The sequence below is a fragment of the Oncorhynchus gorbuscha genome, linkage group LG11 (assembly GCF_021184085.1).
Source record: "Oncorhynchus gorbuscha isolate QuinsamMale2020 ecotype Even-year linkage group LG11, OgorEven_v1.0, whole genome shotgun sequence".
NCBI classification, from domain to species: Eukaryota; Metazoa; Chordata; class Actinopteri; order Salmoniformes; family Salmonidae; genus Oncorhynchus; species Oncorhynchus gorbuscha.
In genome coordinates, this window is record NC_060183.1 from 15,996,774 (window position 1) to 16,016,247 (window position 19,474).

At 44.6% G+C, this 19,474-nt stretch overlaps 1 protein-coding gene across 2 annotated transcripts in view; it reads right to left on the reverse strand.

Moving 5' to 3' along the window:
- Positions 1–591: 591 nt before the first annotated feature.
- Positions 592–19,474, reverse strand: part of rnls (renalase, FAD-dependent amine oxidase) — a 46,291-nt gene continuing 27,408 nt past the window's right edge. For both annotated transcript variants that reach the window (XM_046368660.1, XM_046368661.1), the window contains exons 5-7: positions 16,870–17,043; positions 6,375–6,550; positions 592–2,429 (exon numbers count right to left, since the gene is read on the reverse strand). In XM_046368660.1, the coding sequence (XP_046224616.1) occupies positions 2,277–2,429; positions 6,375–6,550; positions 16,870–17,043 (503 nt within the window). In that variant the 3' untranslated portion in view covers positions 592–2,276. The remainder of the gene's footprint in view (positions 2,430–6,374; positions 6,551–16,869; positions 17,044–19,474) is intronic.

Below are 19,474 nucleotides of genomic sequence, written 5' to 3' on the forward strand. Positions count from 1 at the left end.
TGTGTGAGTGTTAACCCCGATCTGGGTGCTGCTGACTAAGTAGAGTGGAGAGTGCCTACTACTACCCCAGCTGCAGCAGCCCGGGGCCCCGGCCCAAAATGCTGTAATTATGTTGGATTAGGGGGGCTCTCCCTCTCCAGACCGGCTGCCAAACATTTTGTCCCAGATTACTGCCCTGCCACTAAGCAGCTGAACTCGGCCAGCGGCGGGCGGCTGCCCCGGGTGGAATTACACTGCCACGGACGGGGGGTGGCAGGGTCACAGGGCCCTTAGCCTCCATGGGCACAGGGCAGATCTGGGGTAAGTCATATCAGGCAGTCATACCCAGAGTCCTCCCGCTGTACTAATGCCAGGGGTCACACAATGGTGGGTGAGATCTGGTATTGCTCAAGCACTACATAGTGTGCCTACTTTGCCTAATGCATTTAGATGTCATTAAGGGATCTTGATTGCTTTCTAATTGCTTTTTGACAGCCACATCCATTTTGTACGACTTTTCTCTGAGCTCTGTGCGGATTGGTTTCCATACCACCTGCCATCTTCCTGTGTATCAGTGCGAAACGCAAGTGGAGTTAAAGACACAAAGTGGGAGATAGTTTGAAAACATTTTTATTCAAGCTGAACCAAAATAAGGTGTTTAGAGAGAAATCCTGAGTAACAATAATTACTTACAAGTACAGTTTTTCATTTTGCCTGAACAAGGCAATAGAACAGAATCATTGTACACCTTTTTAAATGAGCAGGTCAAGGGGTATGTTAAAGACCCCTGTTTTGCATCAAACTACACATGAACACAGCATATACTCCTGTTCATCCTCCAGCATATAAACACCAAATGTATTTGGACAGTGAAACATAAAAAAAAAAAACATTTATTTTGGATTTGAGATTAAATGTTTCATATGAGGTGATAAAAGGTGACATTTTGTACTGAGGGTAATCTCATACATATCCATGTAACCATTTAGAAATGAAGGCACTATATGTATCGAGTCCCCCCATATGAAGAAGTCATAAGGGAAAGGGGAGAATACCTCATCAGTTGTACAACTTAATGCATTCAACTGAAATGTGTCTTCCGCATTTAACCCAACCCCTCTGAATCAGAGAGGTGCGGGTGGCTGCCATAATCAACATCCACGGCTTTGGCCGCCGGGGCGGGGGGGGGGGCAGTGGGTTAACTGCCTTGCTCAGGGACAGGACGACAGATTTTGACCTTGTCAGCTCGGGGATTCGATCCAGCATCCTTACGGTTACTGGGTTATTGGCCCAACGCTCTAACCACTAGGCTACCTGCTTCCCCTTAAATTCACTTAGTGTATTAAAGTAGTATTTGGTCCCATATTCAAGCTTGTAATGACAAACTCTGTGGTTGTATTTGCAGTTTATGTTTTGCCCAATAGTAACTGAATGGTGACTGGAGTAATTTTCTAAGTGAGTAGATCACATGTTTCTGAACAGTTCTAAATGAATCCTGATAATGACATGATTCATTCAGGATTTTTAATAATGATGAGTGAGAAAGTTACAAAGGCTACAACAAAACATGCTAACATCTCACTATTACCAATAACAGGTGTTTTATTTTTTTTGGGGGGGGTGCCCTTTGTGCCTCTAACTTTCTCACATCATTATTCACAATTCATTCACGATTATCCATTCATTATGGCATTCATCCACATTTATAATAAAAGTGACACAACACATTATTCACCATTCAGTTCCTATTGGGCAAAACATTATCTGAAACAACCAAAACAAACTGCAAATGCATCCAACAAGTTTGTAGTCACAAGCTTGATGTAGTCATTATGTCCCAGGAATATGGGACCAAATACTAAACTTTTGACGACTTTAATACACTGTTAGTGAATTTGTCCGAATACTTATGCCTTCTTCAAATAGGGGTACAAGATACATAAACCGTAAAAACAGATATATATGAACATTTCCTCAAAAAAAAGGTGACATTTTGTACTGTTGCTCAAATCCAAAAATGCTGGAGTAAAGAGACATTTTAAATTGTAGCTTCGCTATCTAAATACATATGTGTTGACTGTAGTATCACACAACATATCAAGTACCTCAGTGGATGAAACAAATCTGTTTTAACAGATTCCATCCATTCAGAGATAGATCATTACCCCCCCCCCCCCCCATCTCTGTGAATGGATGGAATCTGTAGAACAGATCAGTTTCATGCCCCCCCTCTCTGGGCTAACATGCTGTACACATAGAACCCCACCACACTATACTCCCAACTTCAGAAGGCGGCATCAGAGAGAGTGCTTCAGAACGTCAAACACCTTCAGGGCAGACTCGATACAGCCGTCGAAATTGGAATGCGTGAAGGCGTCGCCCCCACACACCAACAGAGGCTGGGACAGCAGTGTCATCTGCCCCGGGCAGTCGGCCACCGATCTCCTCACCTAATCAGTCGAGAAAGAGGAAGGGGAGGGGATAGAGAGTTAGGGGGGGTGGGGGATCCTTCTGATTTTTGCGGTATTTCACGAGACTCTGGATAATTTTGAATTATTACCGATATTGAAATTCTCAGGAAAATACTAATCTCTACACTATTTGCCACATATCTATTCACACAAATATAGTAGAATGAGAATTGAGAGAATTATTTGTTTGTATTAAAATGATCCTATTACCCTTTTACAGGGGCTGAGTCACTGTCTTACTGGTGCTCTTCCATGCCGTTCCTAGGAGGGGTGCGTCACTTGAGTGGGTTGAGTCACTGACGTGATCTTCCTGTCTGGGTTGGCGCCCCCCCCCTTGGGTTGTGTCGTGGGGGAGATCTTTGTGGGCTATACTCGGCCTGGTCTCAGGATGGTAAGTTGGTGGTTGAAGATATCCCTCTAGTGGTGTGGGGGCTGTGCTTTGGCAAAGTGGGTGGGGTTATATCCTGCCTGTTTGGCCCTGTCCGGGGGGGTCTCATCAGATGAGGCCACAGTGTCTCCTGACCCATCCTGTCTCAGCATCCAGTATTTATGCTGCAGTAGTTTGTGTCTCGGGGGGCTAGGGTCAGTCTGTTCTATCTGGAGTACTTCTCCTGTCTTATCTGGTGTCCTGTGTGAATTTAAGTATGCTCTCTCCAATTCTCTCTTTCTCTCTCTCGGAGGAGGACCTGAGCCCTAGGACCATGCCTCAGGACTACCTGGCATGATGACTCCTTGCTGTCCCCAGTTCACCTGGCCGTGCTGCTGCTCCAGTTTCAACTGTTCTGCCTGCGGCTATGGAACCCTGACCTGTTCACTGGACGTGCTACCTGTCCCAGACCTGCTGTTTTCAACTCATTAGAGACAACAGGAGCGGTAGAGATACTCTGAATGATCGGCTATGAAAAGCCAACTGACATTTACTCCTGAGGTGCTGACTTGTTGCACCCTCAACAACTACTGTGATTATTGTTATTTGACCATGCTGGTCATTTATGAACATTTGAACATCTCGGCCATGTTTTGTTATAATCTCCACCCGGCATAGCCAGAAGAGGGCTCATAGACTGGTTCCTCTCTTGGTTTCTTCCTAGGTTTTGGCCTTTCTAAGGAGTTTTTTCTAGCCACCGTGCTTCTACACCTGTATTGCTTGCTGTTTGGGGTTTTTAGGCTGGTTTTCTGTACAGCACTTTGAGATATCAGCTGATGTAAGAAGGGCTATATAAATAAATCTAATTTAATCCTGAAATCCCCAGTCTTTTCTAACAGTCTGTGCTCAGGGTAGGTCTATACATGGTGGGATACAATGGAGGATTCTGGAGGGGAGGACAATTCATAATAATGTTTGGAACAGAGCGAATGGCACCAAATGCATGGAAAATATGCGGTTGATTTATGTGATACCATTCCACTAATTCCCCTCCAGTCATTACCATGAGCCCGTCCTCCCCAATTAAGGTACCACCAACCACCTGTGGTGGGATAGTACAGCTCAAGCCAGAAAAATGCACTGTCTTTGGCTAGACGAGCAGATATGAAATCAGCCTCGCAGCCAACTGTCTTCCTCATGTTTCAAGCCTGAATGCCGAGAGTTCAGTGTGTTAATGATTTGGGAGTGTAAACACACAAGTCTGTGTACGTGTCACAGCAAGGGCCATTTTTAGAGGCTTCTGCTGGCCTGTACTGAGGTACACTGCCCCTCACCGCTAAGGGTAAGGAAATAGTATCCATTTCCTGCTGAGGCTTTTAATAGCCTACTACTGTGTGCTGATATCAACCCCCACTCTCCACCTCCCACCCTCCCTCCATCCCCACTCCTCCCCAAAAACTAAATATTGTGTTTGCCCATGCATTTCTGAATGGTAATCACCATGTAAATCAATTGATAAGCATTCTTGTTGAAATCTAGCAGTGGACAAATTGTTTGGTTTACTCTAGTGGTAAGTTGATACAGTGGGCCTGAGCTCTGCTGTCTCCATATACAGTGCGAGGCTGATTTTCCAGGGCAAAGAGCATGGAGAGTGAAGGAGGAGGGTGGTTTTGGACATTAAGATAAAATGCCCCAATATAAACACGTTTTATAGCAAAGAAAGCATGAGATTCTAGCAGCTGAGAATATGGCTGTTTCATGGCCAGGTCGCAGTTGTAAATGAGAACTTGTCCTCAACTGGCTTACCTGGTTAAATAAAGGTGAAATAAATAACTTAAGTATCTAAAGAGAAAGCAACCTATAACCTACATCGAAGAAACAATTAACTACTATAACTGTTAGGATAAATCGTTTCCTCAAGTTAATAAATATATATACTTTACACTTCTCATTTAGCAGTCGCTCTTATCCATTTTCATACTGGTCCCCCGTGGGAATCGAACCCACAACCCTGGTGTTGCAAGCTCCATGCTCTACCAACTGAGTCACACATGTTCCTCGCTCTCACAATGGCCTTTGCTAGAATGTCTGCTTGTGTATTTGATAGGGAGCTGATGTGTGTATGGTATGAGTGTGTGTGTATGAGTGAGTGTGTATTTCAGTACAAATGTGCATGTGTTCTACCATGGCCCGTCCAGTTCCAGTGGGCCTTGGCCCATGCTCTGGCACTCCCAGTGATGTGCCTCCCACACAGATGTTCTGTGGCCTCTGACCCCCAGCCCAGTCCAGCCTCGCTTAGAAGAGTGTGTGTGAGTGTGTTGGAGAGGGAGAGAGAAAGAGAGTGATAGAAAGAGATAAAAAGCATGAGAGAGAGAGAGCGAGCGAGAGAAAGCAAGCGAGAGAAAGAATGATAGAGAGCGAGAGAAAGAATGATAGAGCGAGAGAAAGCCAGCGAGTGAAAGAAAGAGCGAGAAAGAGAGCAAGACAAAGAGCAAGTGAGAGAAAGAGCAAGCGAGAATGATAGATCATGATAAAGCGAGAGAATGAAACAGAGAGAGGGAGAGAGAATGAGAGAGAGGGAGAGAGAATGAGAAAAAGAGCAAGCGAAAGAGATAGAAAGAGAGCACGAGAGAGACAAAGAAAGAGCGAGAGAGAAAGAGCGAGAGAAAGAAAGAGCGAGAGAGAAAGAGCGAGAGAAAGAAAGAGCGAGAGAGAAAAAGAAAGCGAGAGAAAGAGTGAAAAAGAGCACGAGAGAGAGAATGAAACCGAGAAAGAAAGTAGGAGAGAGAGAGAATGAGAGAGAAAGAGGGAGGGAGAGAGACATGTCCTTGTTCAACTTCAGTAATTAAAGCAATAGTGTCTGGTCCAAGAAGCTCAGAAATTCAGGGAAACATCACAGTAAGTAAACAGGACATTGGAGCTACTTGAAAAATGAACACCGTGTCCAACCAGTCTCCATTCACTATACTCATGTAGTTTATACACAAGCAGGGAAATGTAATGAATGCACTGAAGTTTAATAGGGTTTGATCGTGATAGATACAGGATGTCAATCCTCTACGTTGACCTTCTTTCCATGCATCGTGACAGGACTGTGAAGTAGAAAGTTATTTTTCTCTCAAAGGAGTAATGAAGACAAACCTCTTGACAGTCTACTTTCCCTTCTCTCAAAGAAGGAATGAAGACAAACCTCTTGACAGTCTACTTTCCCTTCTCTCAAAGAAGGAATGAAGACAAACCTCTTGACAGTCTACTTTCTCTTCTCTCAAAGAAGGAATGAAGACAAACCTCTTGACAGTCTACTTTCCCTTCTCTCAAAGAAGGAATGAAGACAAACCTCTTGACAGTCTACTTTCTCTTCTCTCAAAGAAGGAATGAAGACAAACCTCTTGACAGTCTACTTTCTCTTCTCTCAAAGAAGGAATGAAAACAAACCTCTTGACAGTCTACTTTCTCTTCTCTCAAAGAAGGAATGAAGACAAACCTCTTGACAGTCTACTTTCTCTTCTCTCAAAGAAGGAATGCGGTAAAACTCCTGACCGAGTAACCCTGCTCACCTGCGAGTATCTCCACTTCTGGCATTTGATGCTGTCGGGCTGTGGCAGGCCGGGCAGCAGCTTGTTCAGCTCCTCTAGGATGAGAGGCTCCACCTGCTCCTTTGACTCCTCCAGGTGTTTGATACCAAAGGGAACACTGGTGTGAACCACCATGGAGGTACCGCACTCAGGGGATTCTGCACAGAAAGAAAGCACAGTTCAGAACCATACCACCATGGATGGACTAACTCTGATGACTTTGTACAGCACCACACAAGCACAGCTAAGAACACAGTGCAGTTACGTTTACAATCCAGGACAGTAGAAGTATCAATAATTTAAAATATATATATTTTAAGACATTTATGTTTTGGCCACACTGATCATCAGAAACAACTTCTAAGACAGTGAACTCTTAAATCTCACAGCTGATCAGTAAAATAAATCTGAAATGTAAATCCAAAACCCCTACTGAATGTGTCCTCCATAGTGGGTCATGAGAAGATTCGTTTTCATAAAGAACTAAGTCCTCAGATTTAAACAGCTGGAGATGGAAATAGCTAAGATGTTGAATAGAACCGAAAATCATCCTTGGCATCAAGATCGTTCCCCTAATCTGACAGCAGAATTCTTTGATAGGATTCTGACTCCAGGAAAAAGGAAAAAAAGCACTTCCTTATCTCTGTCCTGATGTGTAATTAAGAGTTGCATGCCAATACCAAACGGGGGTCAATACTGTGCACGCCACCGACAACATACGTCATGGCTTTTTAATGAAACAGACTCCTGTACCCAGAATCCCCTGTTTCTGCTTAACTAATATGACCAGCTTGATTTGTAATGCAAATGTCTCCCTCAGTCAGAGGTTGATGTGTGTTGCATGTACAGGTACTGCCAAAAAGGTAATGCCAATGTAAAGTCTCATGAAGCTGTTCTGGCCACGAGCCGGAATAGCTTCAATGCGTCTTTGCATAGATTCTACAAGTGCCTGGAACTCTATTGGAGGGATGCAACGCCATAATTTGGTGTTTTGTTGGTGGCGGAAAACGCCGTTTCAGGCACCACTCTAGAATCTCCCATAAGTCTTCAATTGAGTTGAGATCTGGTGACTGAGGTTGGCGTATGGTTTACATCGTTTTCATGCTCATCAACCACTCGTACCATGTGGATGGGGGCTTTGACATCCTATGGGGGCATAGCCATGGAATCCAAAATAATGGCCTGCCCAGCATTTTTATACATGACCCTAAGAATCATGGGATGTTAATTGCTTAATTACCTCAAGAACCACACCTTTGTAGAAGCACCTGGTTTCAATAGACTTTGTAACCCTCATTTCCTCAAGTGTTTCCTTTATTTTGGCAGTTACCAAAAACACAACATGCAGGTAACTGGACACACAACCAAAAGGCTTGTCGTCTGCTGTGGATCCGGCTGTGTGATGTTGACATCATGCAGGGAATGGACACAGTAAGGTCCTGTTTCTAATGACTGACAGACAACAAGCACAGGCAGACAGGGCTCTGACCCATAAAGGACACTTTGCGTTGATTTCTCGCGGCTGTACGTCGTGAAGTCATCTCTCTGATGAAATTGTCTTAAAACCATATTTAAACTGATTGCGGAGAACAATAGTTTACCACAGCAAATAAACACATCCCGCGATTGACTTGCCGGAGCGGGACATAGAGTTACCAGAAGGTCAATAATCTCCACCTGCTCGTTTTTTTTTTAAAGCGGCTGAAGAGACCATGTCGTGTGACTGAGCGTACACACAAACACAGCCAGCTGTTTTGTTTGGAGCTATACTGGAGATGCTAAACTGACTTGTGTGAAACTAGGGAGCTGGGGATGCTAACTGTGGGGTCACAGAGACTCTACAGCACACATTCACTGGGGTCTAACTCTTGTCCAGTGGGCCATTCTGGGTTGGCTCATGGGTAAGAGAGACACTCTAACCAGTGTTTGGCATCACTGTGCCCAGGCAAAGGGCCAGCTAGAGAGAGAAAATGAGAGCGGGAGAGAAAGTGGAAGACAAACAAAGAGGAAGACAGAAAGAGGTGCGAAACCCAAACAGCGTATCCTGTGTGGAGGATATTTGTTGTCATGGTGACTGAACCCACAGATGACTGTTTCACCCTGATCACTTGAGATGTGTCATTCCTGGAAGTGAGCTTTTGCATCTGCTGTTCTCCTCCAACAAAAAAATTCAGTTCAGATGGAGAGGGCAGAAATGGAGACAGAGACCATGTTAATATGACAGGGTTCTCCAACCCTGTTCCTGGAAAGCTACCCTCCTGTCGGTTTTCAATCCAACCCCAGTTGTAACTATCAAATCAATTTTTATGGTCACAAACATATGTCGCAGATGTTATTGCGGGTCTAGCGAAATGCTTGTGTTCTTAGCTCCAACAGTGCAGTAGTATCTAATAATACACACATCTAAAAAGTAAAATCATGGAATTAAGAAATATTAGGACGGGCAAAGTCGGAGTCTGGAATGTAATGGGATGTATAGACAATATGGACAGTATAGAGTCAAAAATGTAGTATATCTGACGAATAGTATATGTACAGCGATTGTTAAATAGGATAGGCCTCGACAAGAATACAGTATAGAAGAATGATGTGGGTGAAACAGTACTGTATGTAAATATTATTAAAGTGACCAGTGTTCCATGACTATGTATATAGGGCAGCAGCCTCTAAGGTGCAGGGTAGAATAACCGGGTGGTAGCCACCTAGTAACAGTGTCTAAGTTCAGGGCAGGGTACCGGGCTGAGCCTGGCTAGTGGTGACTATTTAAAACAGTCAGATGGCCTGGAGACAGAAGCTGTTTTTCAGTCTCTCGGTCCCAGCTTTTATGCACCTGTACTGACCCTGCCTTCTGGGTGGTAGAGTGGTTAACAGGCCGTGGCTCGGGTGGCTGAGGTCCTTGATCTTCTTGGCCTTCCTGTGACACCGGGTGCTGTAGACGTCCTGTAGGGCAAGCAGTGCTCTCCCGGTGATGCGTTGGGCAGAATGCACCACCCTCTGGAGAGCCCTACAGTTGCGGACATTACAGTTGCCATACCAGGCGGTGGTACAGCCCGACAAGATGCTCTCAATGGTGCATCTGTAGAAGTTTGTGAAGGTCTTAGGGGCCAAGCCAAATTTCTTCAGCCTCCTGAGGTTGGAGGCTGTTGCGCCTTCTTCACCACACTGTCTGTGTGGGTGGACCGTTTCAGAATGTCAGTGATGTGTACGTAGAGGAACTTGAAGCTTTTACCTTCTCCACTGTGGCCCCGTCGATGTGGATGAGGGAGTGCTCCCTCTTACGGTCTCCTGAAGTCCAGGACGGTATCTCTGTGGGAACCTACAGGACGGTATCTCTGTGGGAACCTACAGGACGGTATCTCTGTGGGAACCTACAGGACGGTATCTCTGTGGGAACCTACAGGACGGTATCTCTGTGGGAACCTACAGGACGGTATCTCTGTGGGAACCTACAGGACGGTATCTCTGTGGGAACCTACAGGACGGTATCTCTGTGGGAACCTACAGGACGGTATCTCTGTGGGAACCTACAGGACGGTATCTCTGTGGGAACCTACAGGACGGTATCTCTGTGGGAACCTACAGGACGGTATCTCTGTGGGAACCTACAGGACGGTATCTCTGTGGGAACCTACAGGACGGTATCTCTGCGGGAACCTACAGGACGGTATCTCTGTAGGAACCTACAGGACGGTATCTCTGTATGGACCTACAGGACGGTATCTCTGTGGGAATGGTGTTAGGCGAGCCCTGTTATAATATGTAGGATATGACACAGGACACTTCCGGCGCCGACTGAGATGGCCGCCTCGCTTCGCGTTCCTATGAAACTATGCAGTTTTTTGTTTTTTTACGTGTTATTTCTTACATTAGTACCCCAGGTCATCTTAGGTTTCATTACATACAGTCGAGAAGAACTACTGAATATAAGATCAGCGTCAACTCACCATCAGTACGACCAAGAATATGTTTTCCGCGACGCGGATCCTGTGTTCTGCCTTACAAACAGGACAACGGAATGGATCGCATGCAGCGACCCAAGGAAACGACTCCGAAAAAGAGGGAAACGCGGCGGTGTTCTGGTCAGACTCCGAAAAAGGGCACATCGCGCACCACTTCCCAGTATTCTTCTTGCCAATGTCCAGTCTCTCGACAACAAGGTTGATGAAATCCGAGCAAGGGTGGCATTCCAGAGGGACATCAGAGACTGCAACGTTCTTTGCTTTACGGAGACATGGCTTACTGGGAAAACGCTATTCAGGGCGGTGCAGCCAACGGGTTTCTCCACGCATCACGCCGACAGAAACAAACATCTCTCTGGTAAGAAGAGTGGCGGGGGCGTATGCCTCATGACTAACGGGACATGGTGTGATGAAGGAAACATACAGGAACTCAAATCCTTCTGTTCACCTGATTTAGAATTCCTCACAATCAAATGTAGACCGCATTATCTTCCAAGAGAATTCTCTTCGATTATAATCACAGCCGTATATATCCCCCAAGCAGACACATCGATGGCTCTGAACGAACTTTATTTAACTCTTTGCAAACTGGAAAACATTTATCCGGAGGCTGCATTCATTGTAGCTGGGGATTTTAACAAAGCCAATCTGAAAACAAGACTCCCTAAATTTTATCAGCATATCGATTGCGCAACCAGGGGTGGTAAAACCTTGGATCATTGTTACTCTAACTTCCGCAACGCATATAAGGCCCTGCCCCGCCCCCCTTTCGGAAAAGCTGACCACGACTCCATTTTGCTGATCCCTGCCTACAGGCAGAAATTAAAACAAGAGGCTCCCACGCTGAGGTCTGTCCAACGCTGGTCAGACCAAGCTGACTCCACACTCCAAGACTGCTTCCATCACGTGGACTGGGACATGTTTCGTATTGCGTCAGATGGGAATATTGACGAATACGCTGATTCGGTGTGCGAGTTCATTAGAACGTGCGTCGAAGATGTCGTTCCCATAGCAACGATAAAAACATTCCCTAACCAGAAACCGTGGATTGATGGCAGCATTCGCGTGAAACTGAAAGCGCGAACCACTGCTTTTAATCAGGGAAAGGTGACTGGAAACATGACTGAATACAAACAGTGCAGCTATTCCCTCCGTAAGGCTATCAAACAAGCTAAGCGTCAGTACAGAGACAAAGTGGAATCTCAATTCAATGGCTCAGACATAAGAGGCATGTGGCAGGGTCTACAGTCAATCACGGACTACAAGATGAAATCCAGCCCAGTCACGGACCAGGATGTCTTGCTCCCAGGCAGACTAAATAACTTTTTTGCCCGCTTTGAGGACAATACAGTGCCACTGACACGGCCTGCAACGGAAACATGCGGTCTCTCCTTCACTGCAGCCGAGGTGAGTAAGACATTTAAACGTGTTAACCCTCGCAAGGCTGCAGGCCCAGACGGCATCCCCAGCCGCGCCCTCAGAGCATGCGCAGACCAGCTGGCCGGTGTGTTTACGGACATATTCAATCAATCCCTATACCAGTCTGCTGTTCCCACATGCTTCAAGAGGGCCACCATTGTTCCTGTTCCCAAGAAAGCTAAGGTAACTGAGCTAAATGACTACCGCCCCGTAGCACTCACTTCCGTCATCATGAAGTGCTTTGAGAGACTAGTCAAGGACCATATCACCTCCACCCTACCTGACACCCTAGACCCACTCCAATTTGCTTACCGCCCAAATAGGTCCACAGACGATGCAATCTCAACCACACTGCACACTGCCCTAACCCACCTGGACAAGAGGAATACCTATGTGAGAATGCTGTTCATCGACTACAGCTCGGCATTCAACACCATAGTACCCTCCAAGCTCGTCATCAAGCTCGAGACCCTGGGTCTCGACCCCGCCCTGTGCAACTGGGTACTGGACTTCCTGACGGGCCGCCCCAGGTGGTGAGGGTAGGCAACAACATCTCCTCCCCGCTGATCCTCAACACGGGGCCCCACAAGGGTGCGTTCTGAGCCCTCTCCTGTACTCCCTGTTCACCCACGACTGCGTGGCCACGCACGCCTCCAACTCAATCATCAAGTTTGCGGACGACACAACAGTGGTAGGCTTGATTACCAACAACGACGAGACGGCCTACAGGGAGGAGGTGAGGGCCCTCGGAGTGTGGTGTCAGGAAAATAACCTCACACTCAACGTCAACAAAACTAAGGAGATGATTGTGGACTTCAGGAAACAGCAGAGGGAACACCCCTATCCACATCGATGGAACAGTAGTGGAGAGGGTAGCTAGTTTTAAGTTCCTCGGCATACACATCACAGACAAACTGAATTGGTCCACTCACACTGACAGCGTCGTGAAGAAGGCGCAGCAGCGCCTATTCAACCTCAGGAGGCTGAAGAAATTTGGCTTGTCACCAAAAGCACTCACAAACTTCTACAGATGCACAATCGAGAGCATCCTGGCGGGCTGTATCACTGCCTGGTACGGCAACTGCTCCGCCCTCAACCGTAAGGCTCTCCAGAGGGTAGTGAGGACTGCACAACGCATCACCGGGGGCAAGCTACCTGCCCTCCAGGACACCTACACCACCCGTTGTTACAGGAAGGCCATAAAGATCATCAAGGACATCAACCACCCGAACCACTGCCTGTTCACCCCGCTATCATCCAGAAGGCGAGGTCAGTACAGGTGCATCAAAGCTGGGACCGAGAGACTGAAAAACAGCTTCTATCTCAAGGCCATCAGACTGTTAAACAGCCACCACTAACACTGAGTGGCTGCTGCCAACACACTGTCATTGACACTGACCCAACTCCAGCCATTTTAATAATGGGAATTGATGGGAAATGATGTAAATATATCACTAGCCACTTTAAACAATGCTACCTTATATAATGTTACTTACCCTACATTATTAATCTCATATGCATATGTATATACTGTACTCTACATCATCGACTGCATCCTTATGTAACACATGTATCACTAGCCACTTTAACTATGCCACTTTGTTTACTTTGTCTACACACTCATCTCATATGTATATACTGTACTCGATACCATCTACTGTATGCTGCTCTGTACCATCACTCATTCATATATCCTTATGTACATGTTCCTTATCCCCTTACACTGTGTATAAGACAGTAGTTTTGGAATTGTTAGTTAGATTACTTGTTGGTTATCACTGCATTGTCGGAACTAGAAGCACAAGCATTTCGCTACACTCGCATTAACATCTGCTAACCATGTGTATGTGACAAATAAAATTTGATTTGATTTGATTTAGAGGAGATGGACAGAGGGCTCTTTTGAAATTCATATCTGACTGTGCAAGGCCATGGTATAAAATATTAGATGTTTTTATGGTATATGGCACCACTAAAAGGTGTTTGAGTAGCTGGTATTAAGAGCTCACAATCAGTTATTGGTTGTTTTATACGCAAGTAGGTAGAGGCTGGCACCAACTCTGCTTCCGAGGTAGAAGCAAGAGACTACAACGTTCACCAGGTAGAAAAACAAAGACAGGCTCCACTCAGAGCAATTTGGCAACAAAGTTATGCAGTGTGCAATTTGCATTGGTTAACTTACCTTTATATGACACAGGGGGCCCATTGTCCTGTCCTGTGACCTGACACCTGTTCCCCTGGTCACAGCAAGCACCCAGTCTTAGACCACTGCAGAGAGTTGGAGAGACACTCCACAGCTATTCCTTAAAGCGCCTCTCCTGCTCTCTGCATTCACAAGCTTTCAAAGGGCCATTCAGAAATAATCTGAGAGAAGTTTGCTTGCACACTACTACCCTGCTTAATCAGGTGGGAAGTGAGCTGGGAACTGGCGGATTGATGGTATCAAACCTATTGCCTTCTAGAAGTGACCTTGAGCAAGCTCCCCGGACACCCAGTGTGGCAGCCCCCCACAACAATCAAGTTGTAGAAACATCTCAAGGATGATCAATGGAAACCTGAGCACCTGAGTGCAATTTTAAGTCTCATAGCAAAGGCTCTGAATAGTTATGTAAATGTATTATTTTTTTTTATAAAAAAAAAAAATACATTTCTTAAAAATGCAAAAACCTGTTTTCGTTTTGTCATTATGGGGTATATTGTGTATAGATTGATTAAATTCATTGACGAGGACCATTTTAGAATATAGGGTGTAACGTAACAAAAATGTGGAAAAAGTCAAGTGTATGTTTGTGTGTCTTTAGGAGGGGTTGGGATAAAAATCTAAAGTACATTTCGGTTGGACCTTGTGTGGAATTGACCAATGAAGTGATCTTTATCTTAATACCCCCCCGTACCGTGAGACATCCATGTCTTCATCACTGGAAAAGACAAAAAGGTTGAGTTTGATATCATTTAAAAGCTTCAAAACATGGCTGTGAAACAGGGCAAACATTTCTGTAAACAATGTAACAAAAAAACATTAACCTTGAACATCAATTACCTAAAAACACGTTTAAAAAAATCTATACATTTTTATATAATCTGAGGTGTTTGTGTCATGCCCACCATTGTTTGAGACACAGCATAGTCTTGAATATAGGGTGGGTGTCATGTTTTGGCTGATAAAAGTACTCAAATAGGGAATTTATAGTTTCAAAATGGTAGCACGAAGATGGTTGGAGGTCCACACATCAGAGAATGTTGGCTTGAATGGAAATATCAGTTAAAAAAATATATATATTATACTGTCAATCTTCCATAGGAAACCTATTGAAATCAAAGACACAGATAACAAAATATACATTCCTATTTAAGTTGGCATTCGCCAGTGGGTGGACCAGAAATACACCTTTGTGGTAGTAATTGTGAGATAAAACTTCAATTTAAATAACATTTCAATGATGTACCAACTAAATGATACTGGTCTGAAAGTAGATTTCAATTCTATGAATTCTATTTCTATGATTGAAATGACACCCACCCTTTATTCAAGAGTATGTTGTGTCTTAACCGATGGCGGGCACCACAAACACCTCAGATTATGTCAAATAATCAAATCAAATCAAATTTATTTATATAGCCCTTCGTACATCAGTTGATATCTCAAAGTGCTGTACAGAAACCCAGCCTAAAACCCCAAACAGCAAACAATGCAGGTGTAAAAGCACGGTGGCTAGGAAAAACTCCCTAGAAAGGCCAAAACCTTTCTAGGGTATAAACTACATATGTATAACACAAAAATAAATTAATATAGAAAAAGCCATTTAAAAATGTTTTTTTAATTGATAAGGATTTTAAAAATACAAAAATGTAAAACAATCTTTTTTTCAAGGAATTACAAAATACTTTGACAACACTGTAAGAATTGAAATGATATAAAACTCAACCGTTTCTATTTTCCAGTGAGGAAGACATGGATGTCTCATGGTATGGTAGGGTATGCAACATGGGTCAACTTTAAGCACCTTTATCCCCTGAATGTTTTGGCATTCAGGTCAAAAAAGTCACTTTATGAACACTTCTATGATGGGCAAATATGTACGGAAAATTGTATTTTTTGTTTGTTTGTCTACTATTCCTGTGGGGACTTCTGGTCCTCACAAGTATAGTTAAACATGTCCACACACAAATACATATATTTCTCTCTCTGAAACGCACACACAAACCCCTCCAGGTGTGATATAAGAGGATGTTGTTCCTTCTTATAGCAGCCGAGAGGCAGTGGTTTTGTAGCAGAAATCAGAGCTGTTAATGAAGGCTGGTACATGTGTGTGTTCTCAGAAGCTTGACCTCAGGGTCTGTGCTCCCCTGCTCAGCGTCTAATGCATCTCCCTCCTGTGTTCAATCAGTAATGAAGCCTGACTACCAATGGACTGACTGGGCAAGCCCAGCACTCAGGGAGCCAATCAAATAATTAGGACTATGGAGGGTCTCCCCCCAGCATCATCGAAAAAGGTTGCGTTTGAATGAAACCGTCACAACTTGTATATTGGGATTTTGAATGTACACAAAATGCAGCTTCATAAAGTCCAGGAAGAATCCAGTGGACTGAAGGCATAAGCTGGCATGGAAAGTTACATGCCTGCTGAACAGTGGTACTCGATTAGAGAGACATTCTGACGCATGCCTTCCAGAGAGGGAGAAAGAGAAGCAGAAAAGCAAACAGAAAGAGAGAGAGTCCGACAGAGAGAAAAAGAGAATGAGTCAGACAGACAGACAGAAAGAGAGTGGTAGCACTGACCTAAATTGGCTTTTTATCGCCAATGACGATGAAGCAAATATATATATTTTTTAATTGATTAGGTATAAAAAAAAATCTGATTAATGCATAGCGGGGTAGGGTGAGAGGAGGCGGCAGAGAGAGAGATAGCGAGAGGCAGAGAGAGAGGCAGAGAGAGAGACACAGAGGCATGGCAGAGAGAGAAAGACAGAGATAGGCAGAGAGAGAGAGAGAGAGAGAGAGACACACACACAGAGGCATGGCAGAGAGAGAGGGAGAGAGACACAGAGACAGACACAGAGAGACAGAGACATGGCAGCAATAAAATGGTAGCACTGACCTAAATTGCGCTTTTTATCGTCAATGGCGATGAAACGAATGCAGGGATTATTGGAGATGTACTTGGCGGCCCAGGGGACGTCGATGTGATCCTGGGCTTTGTAGAAGAGGCCCAGCGCATAGCGCGACGAATAGCTCACCGCCTCAAGCTGCTGCCGCTGACTCTTCTCTAGCACTGCAGCATAGAGAAACAGAGGGACAATGTCAGGGTCTATACGCCTGTTAACATGCCAGTATCAGGTAGCCTAACCTGGACACACACAACCTACACTTACAATGAATACCACTGAGGTGATGGGACTGTGTACCAAAGTCTAGGTCCCAGTCAAGCTAACATTTCCCAGTATCAGGCTTCACTCATTCATCCCCACTGAGCCCTCAACGGGACATTAATGGCTCTACACAGTAGTCTACGAAACAGATCTGACAGAGGTTCGTTTGCGTGGCTCTATACATAGATTGCGTAGACTGTGAAACCACTGTGGAGAGCCCTTCAGATGACATAGATTACATTTTCTTTAATGGATTTGATCCAAGCAGGTCTACAGCAGCGACATTAATGCAATCTTGAAAAAACAATTAAAACACGTTAGGCTCCAGTTATGATATGAATTATATTGTAACTTGACCCATATAAAAGCATGTCTAATGAGGTGCTCAGAGTATGATCATTGAGCAAGCATTCAGTCTACTGAGGCAAGATAGCTACCACCTATCAGACCACATGCATAAGATTGGGTGCAACTAAACTAACATCCATTATTGCAAGGACTGAGTGGAGGGCGAAAAGAGGTTCTCTCCTTAGTTTATTTATAAGGGTTTGGATTTTTTAAATTTTTAAATGCTGTTTCGTCTGGAACATCTGTTGTTTATTGGCCTCTGAAGCGTCAGCTTGGCCGTGCTTTAGTTATTTAGGGCCCCAGAGTGTAGAGCATATACAGGTCAAAGGTCAACGCTGTGTATTCTAATGCATTTTTCTACTAGACATGTTGGAAAGAAAGTCTTTTCATTGAGGCCAACAGTGGGTCCTAAAAAAAAGCAGCAAGTTAACTAACCCTATGGTCGTCTCTGGACGGTCTCGGAGGCGATTCCAGGAGAGCAGAGTCAATATGGTGGGTAGAATGATGTCTCACTAAAGTTTACGTATGACCGCTTGTGCGACATAACCATTTCTGAATCCGGACGACTAACAACAGGTCAATAGAAAATATATATTTTTAACTGCAAACAAGATTTACCATGAAAGTAAAACAGGGACAAAGAGATACAACATGAGTGAGGCTTACGAAGCCCATGAGCACAAGTCATGTTAACATATTGCACAGTGCAAATAACAAGCACCACATCTGTACGCTTAACATCCCAGTGACAAAAGCTATTAAATCAACAGAAAGAAAAATGATCCGCCCAGTAGTCCCAATGCTGTAGTTCCACTACTGCACGGAACACTTGTAAATGGTCATCTAATTATCGCCACACCGAGCTGACGATGGGGGAATATGACAGTGCCAGTCACAAGGTCACATGACTTTCCCAGGATATGGAGCCTTTTCTCATTATCTGTGTCATCCAGGAACATCTGGCCCAGATTAGGCCCATGTAAATGTGGCTCTTGGTACGACCGGGCAATCTGCTGCAGCATCGCACAAACGCCCGGCCGACGCACACGCACACAAACAAAAAGGGGATAGTGCAAAACCACTATCTGATGGATATATATCTATCCATCTATCCATCCATCCATCCATGAGGCTTTCTGTTTCTCATGGATATTAAGCAAGCCCATTGTTAGCTGCTGTTTAAAGATTTCAGACACAGGCAGGGTGGGAACCAATCTAGTCAAAATATACCATTTGAGACACTCAAATTGAGACCATTTGAGTAAAGTCCCACACCAACTGTGGATTCAGTACTCTATTCCCAAACACATTACGCTTAACTACAGTCAGACCTTGAGGTAACATTTGGTCATGGAAAATACTTGAATGACCCGAAGAGACAAATCTTTTGAAAGGCTTGTTCTACTGAGCGGTCAGCATTGGGGTCCACCTAAACCTCACTCACGGAGCTGTTTAAGATATAGCGCTAGTAGAGAATTTCGGCTCAAAATGATCCTGAACAATGCTGCTTGTTCCAATGAGCTGTTCATGGAATCCCCAGACAGTCCTCCAGCCACGTGAAGGCTGCTCCATTCCATCTCATGAACCTTTCTCTACTAAATCTGACCTGATGAAGGCTCATTGAAGGTTCACTCATCCTGCTTTCTTCAGTGGTGTGGACTCCAGTGTTTTGTTGTGGGTGGCTGTGAGAGATGCCGTCCAATGTGACAATCATCTGGGGGGAGTTATTGTGTCCAGCGTACCAATTCTAGCACAGACGTCCAACAGGTTGTGGTAGGAACACATTTTGGTATGAACAAATATGGAACGGGTACGTGTGTCAAATACATTGTGTTCAGGCCTGTAAATATACAGTGCATTACAACATTCTGTAAAGATCTATCAGTTAAAGTAATCAAAACACGAGGAACCCTTCCTTTCGATATCTATTCCTTTACTGACTATGACACTCAATATTCATTCTGCACAACAAGACGACGACAGATA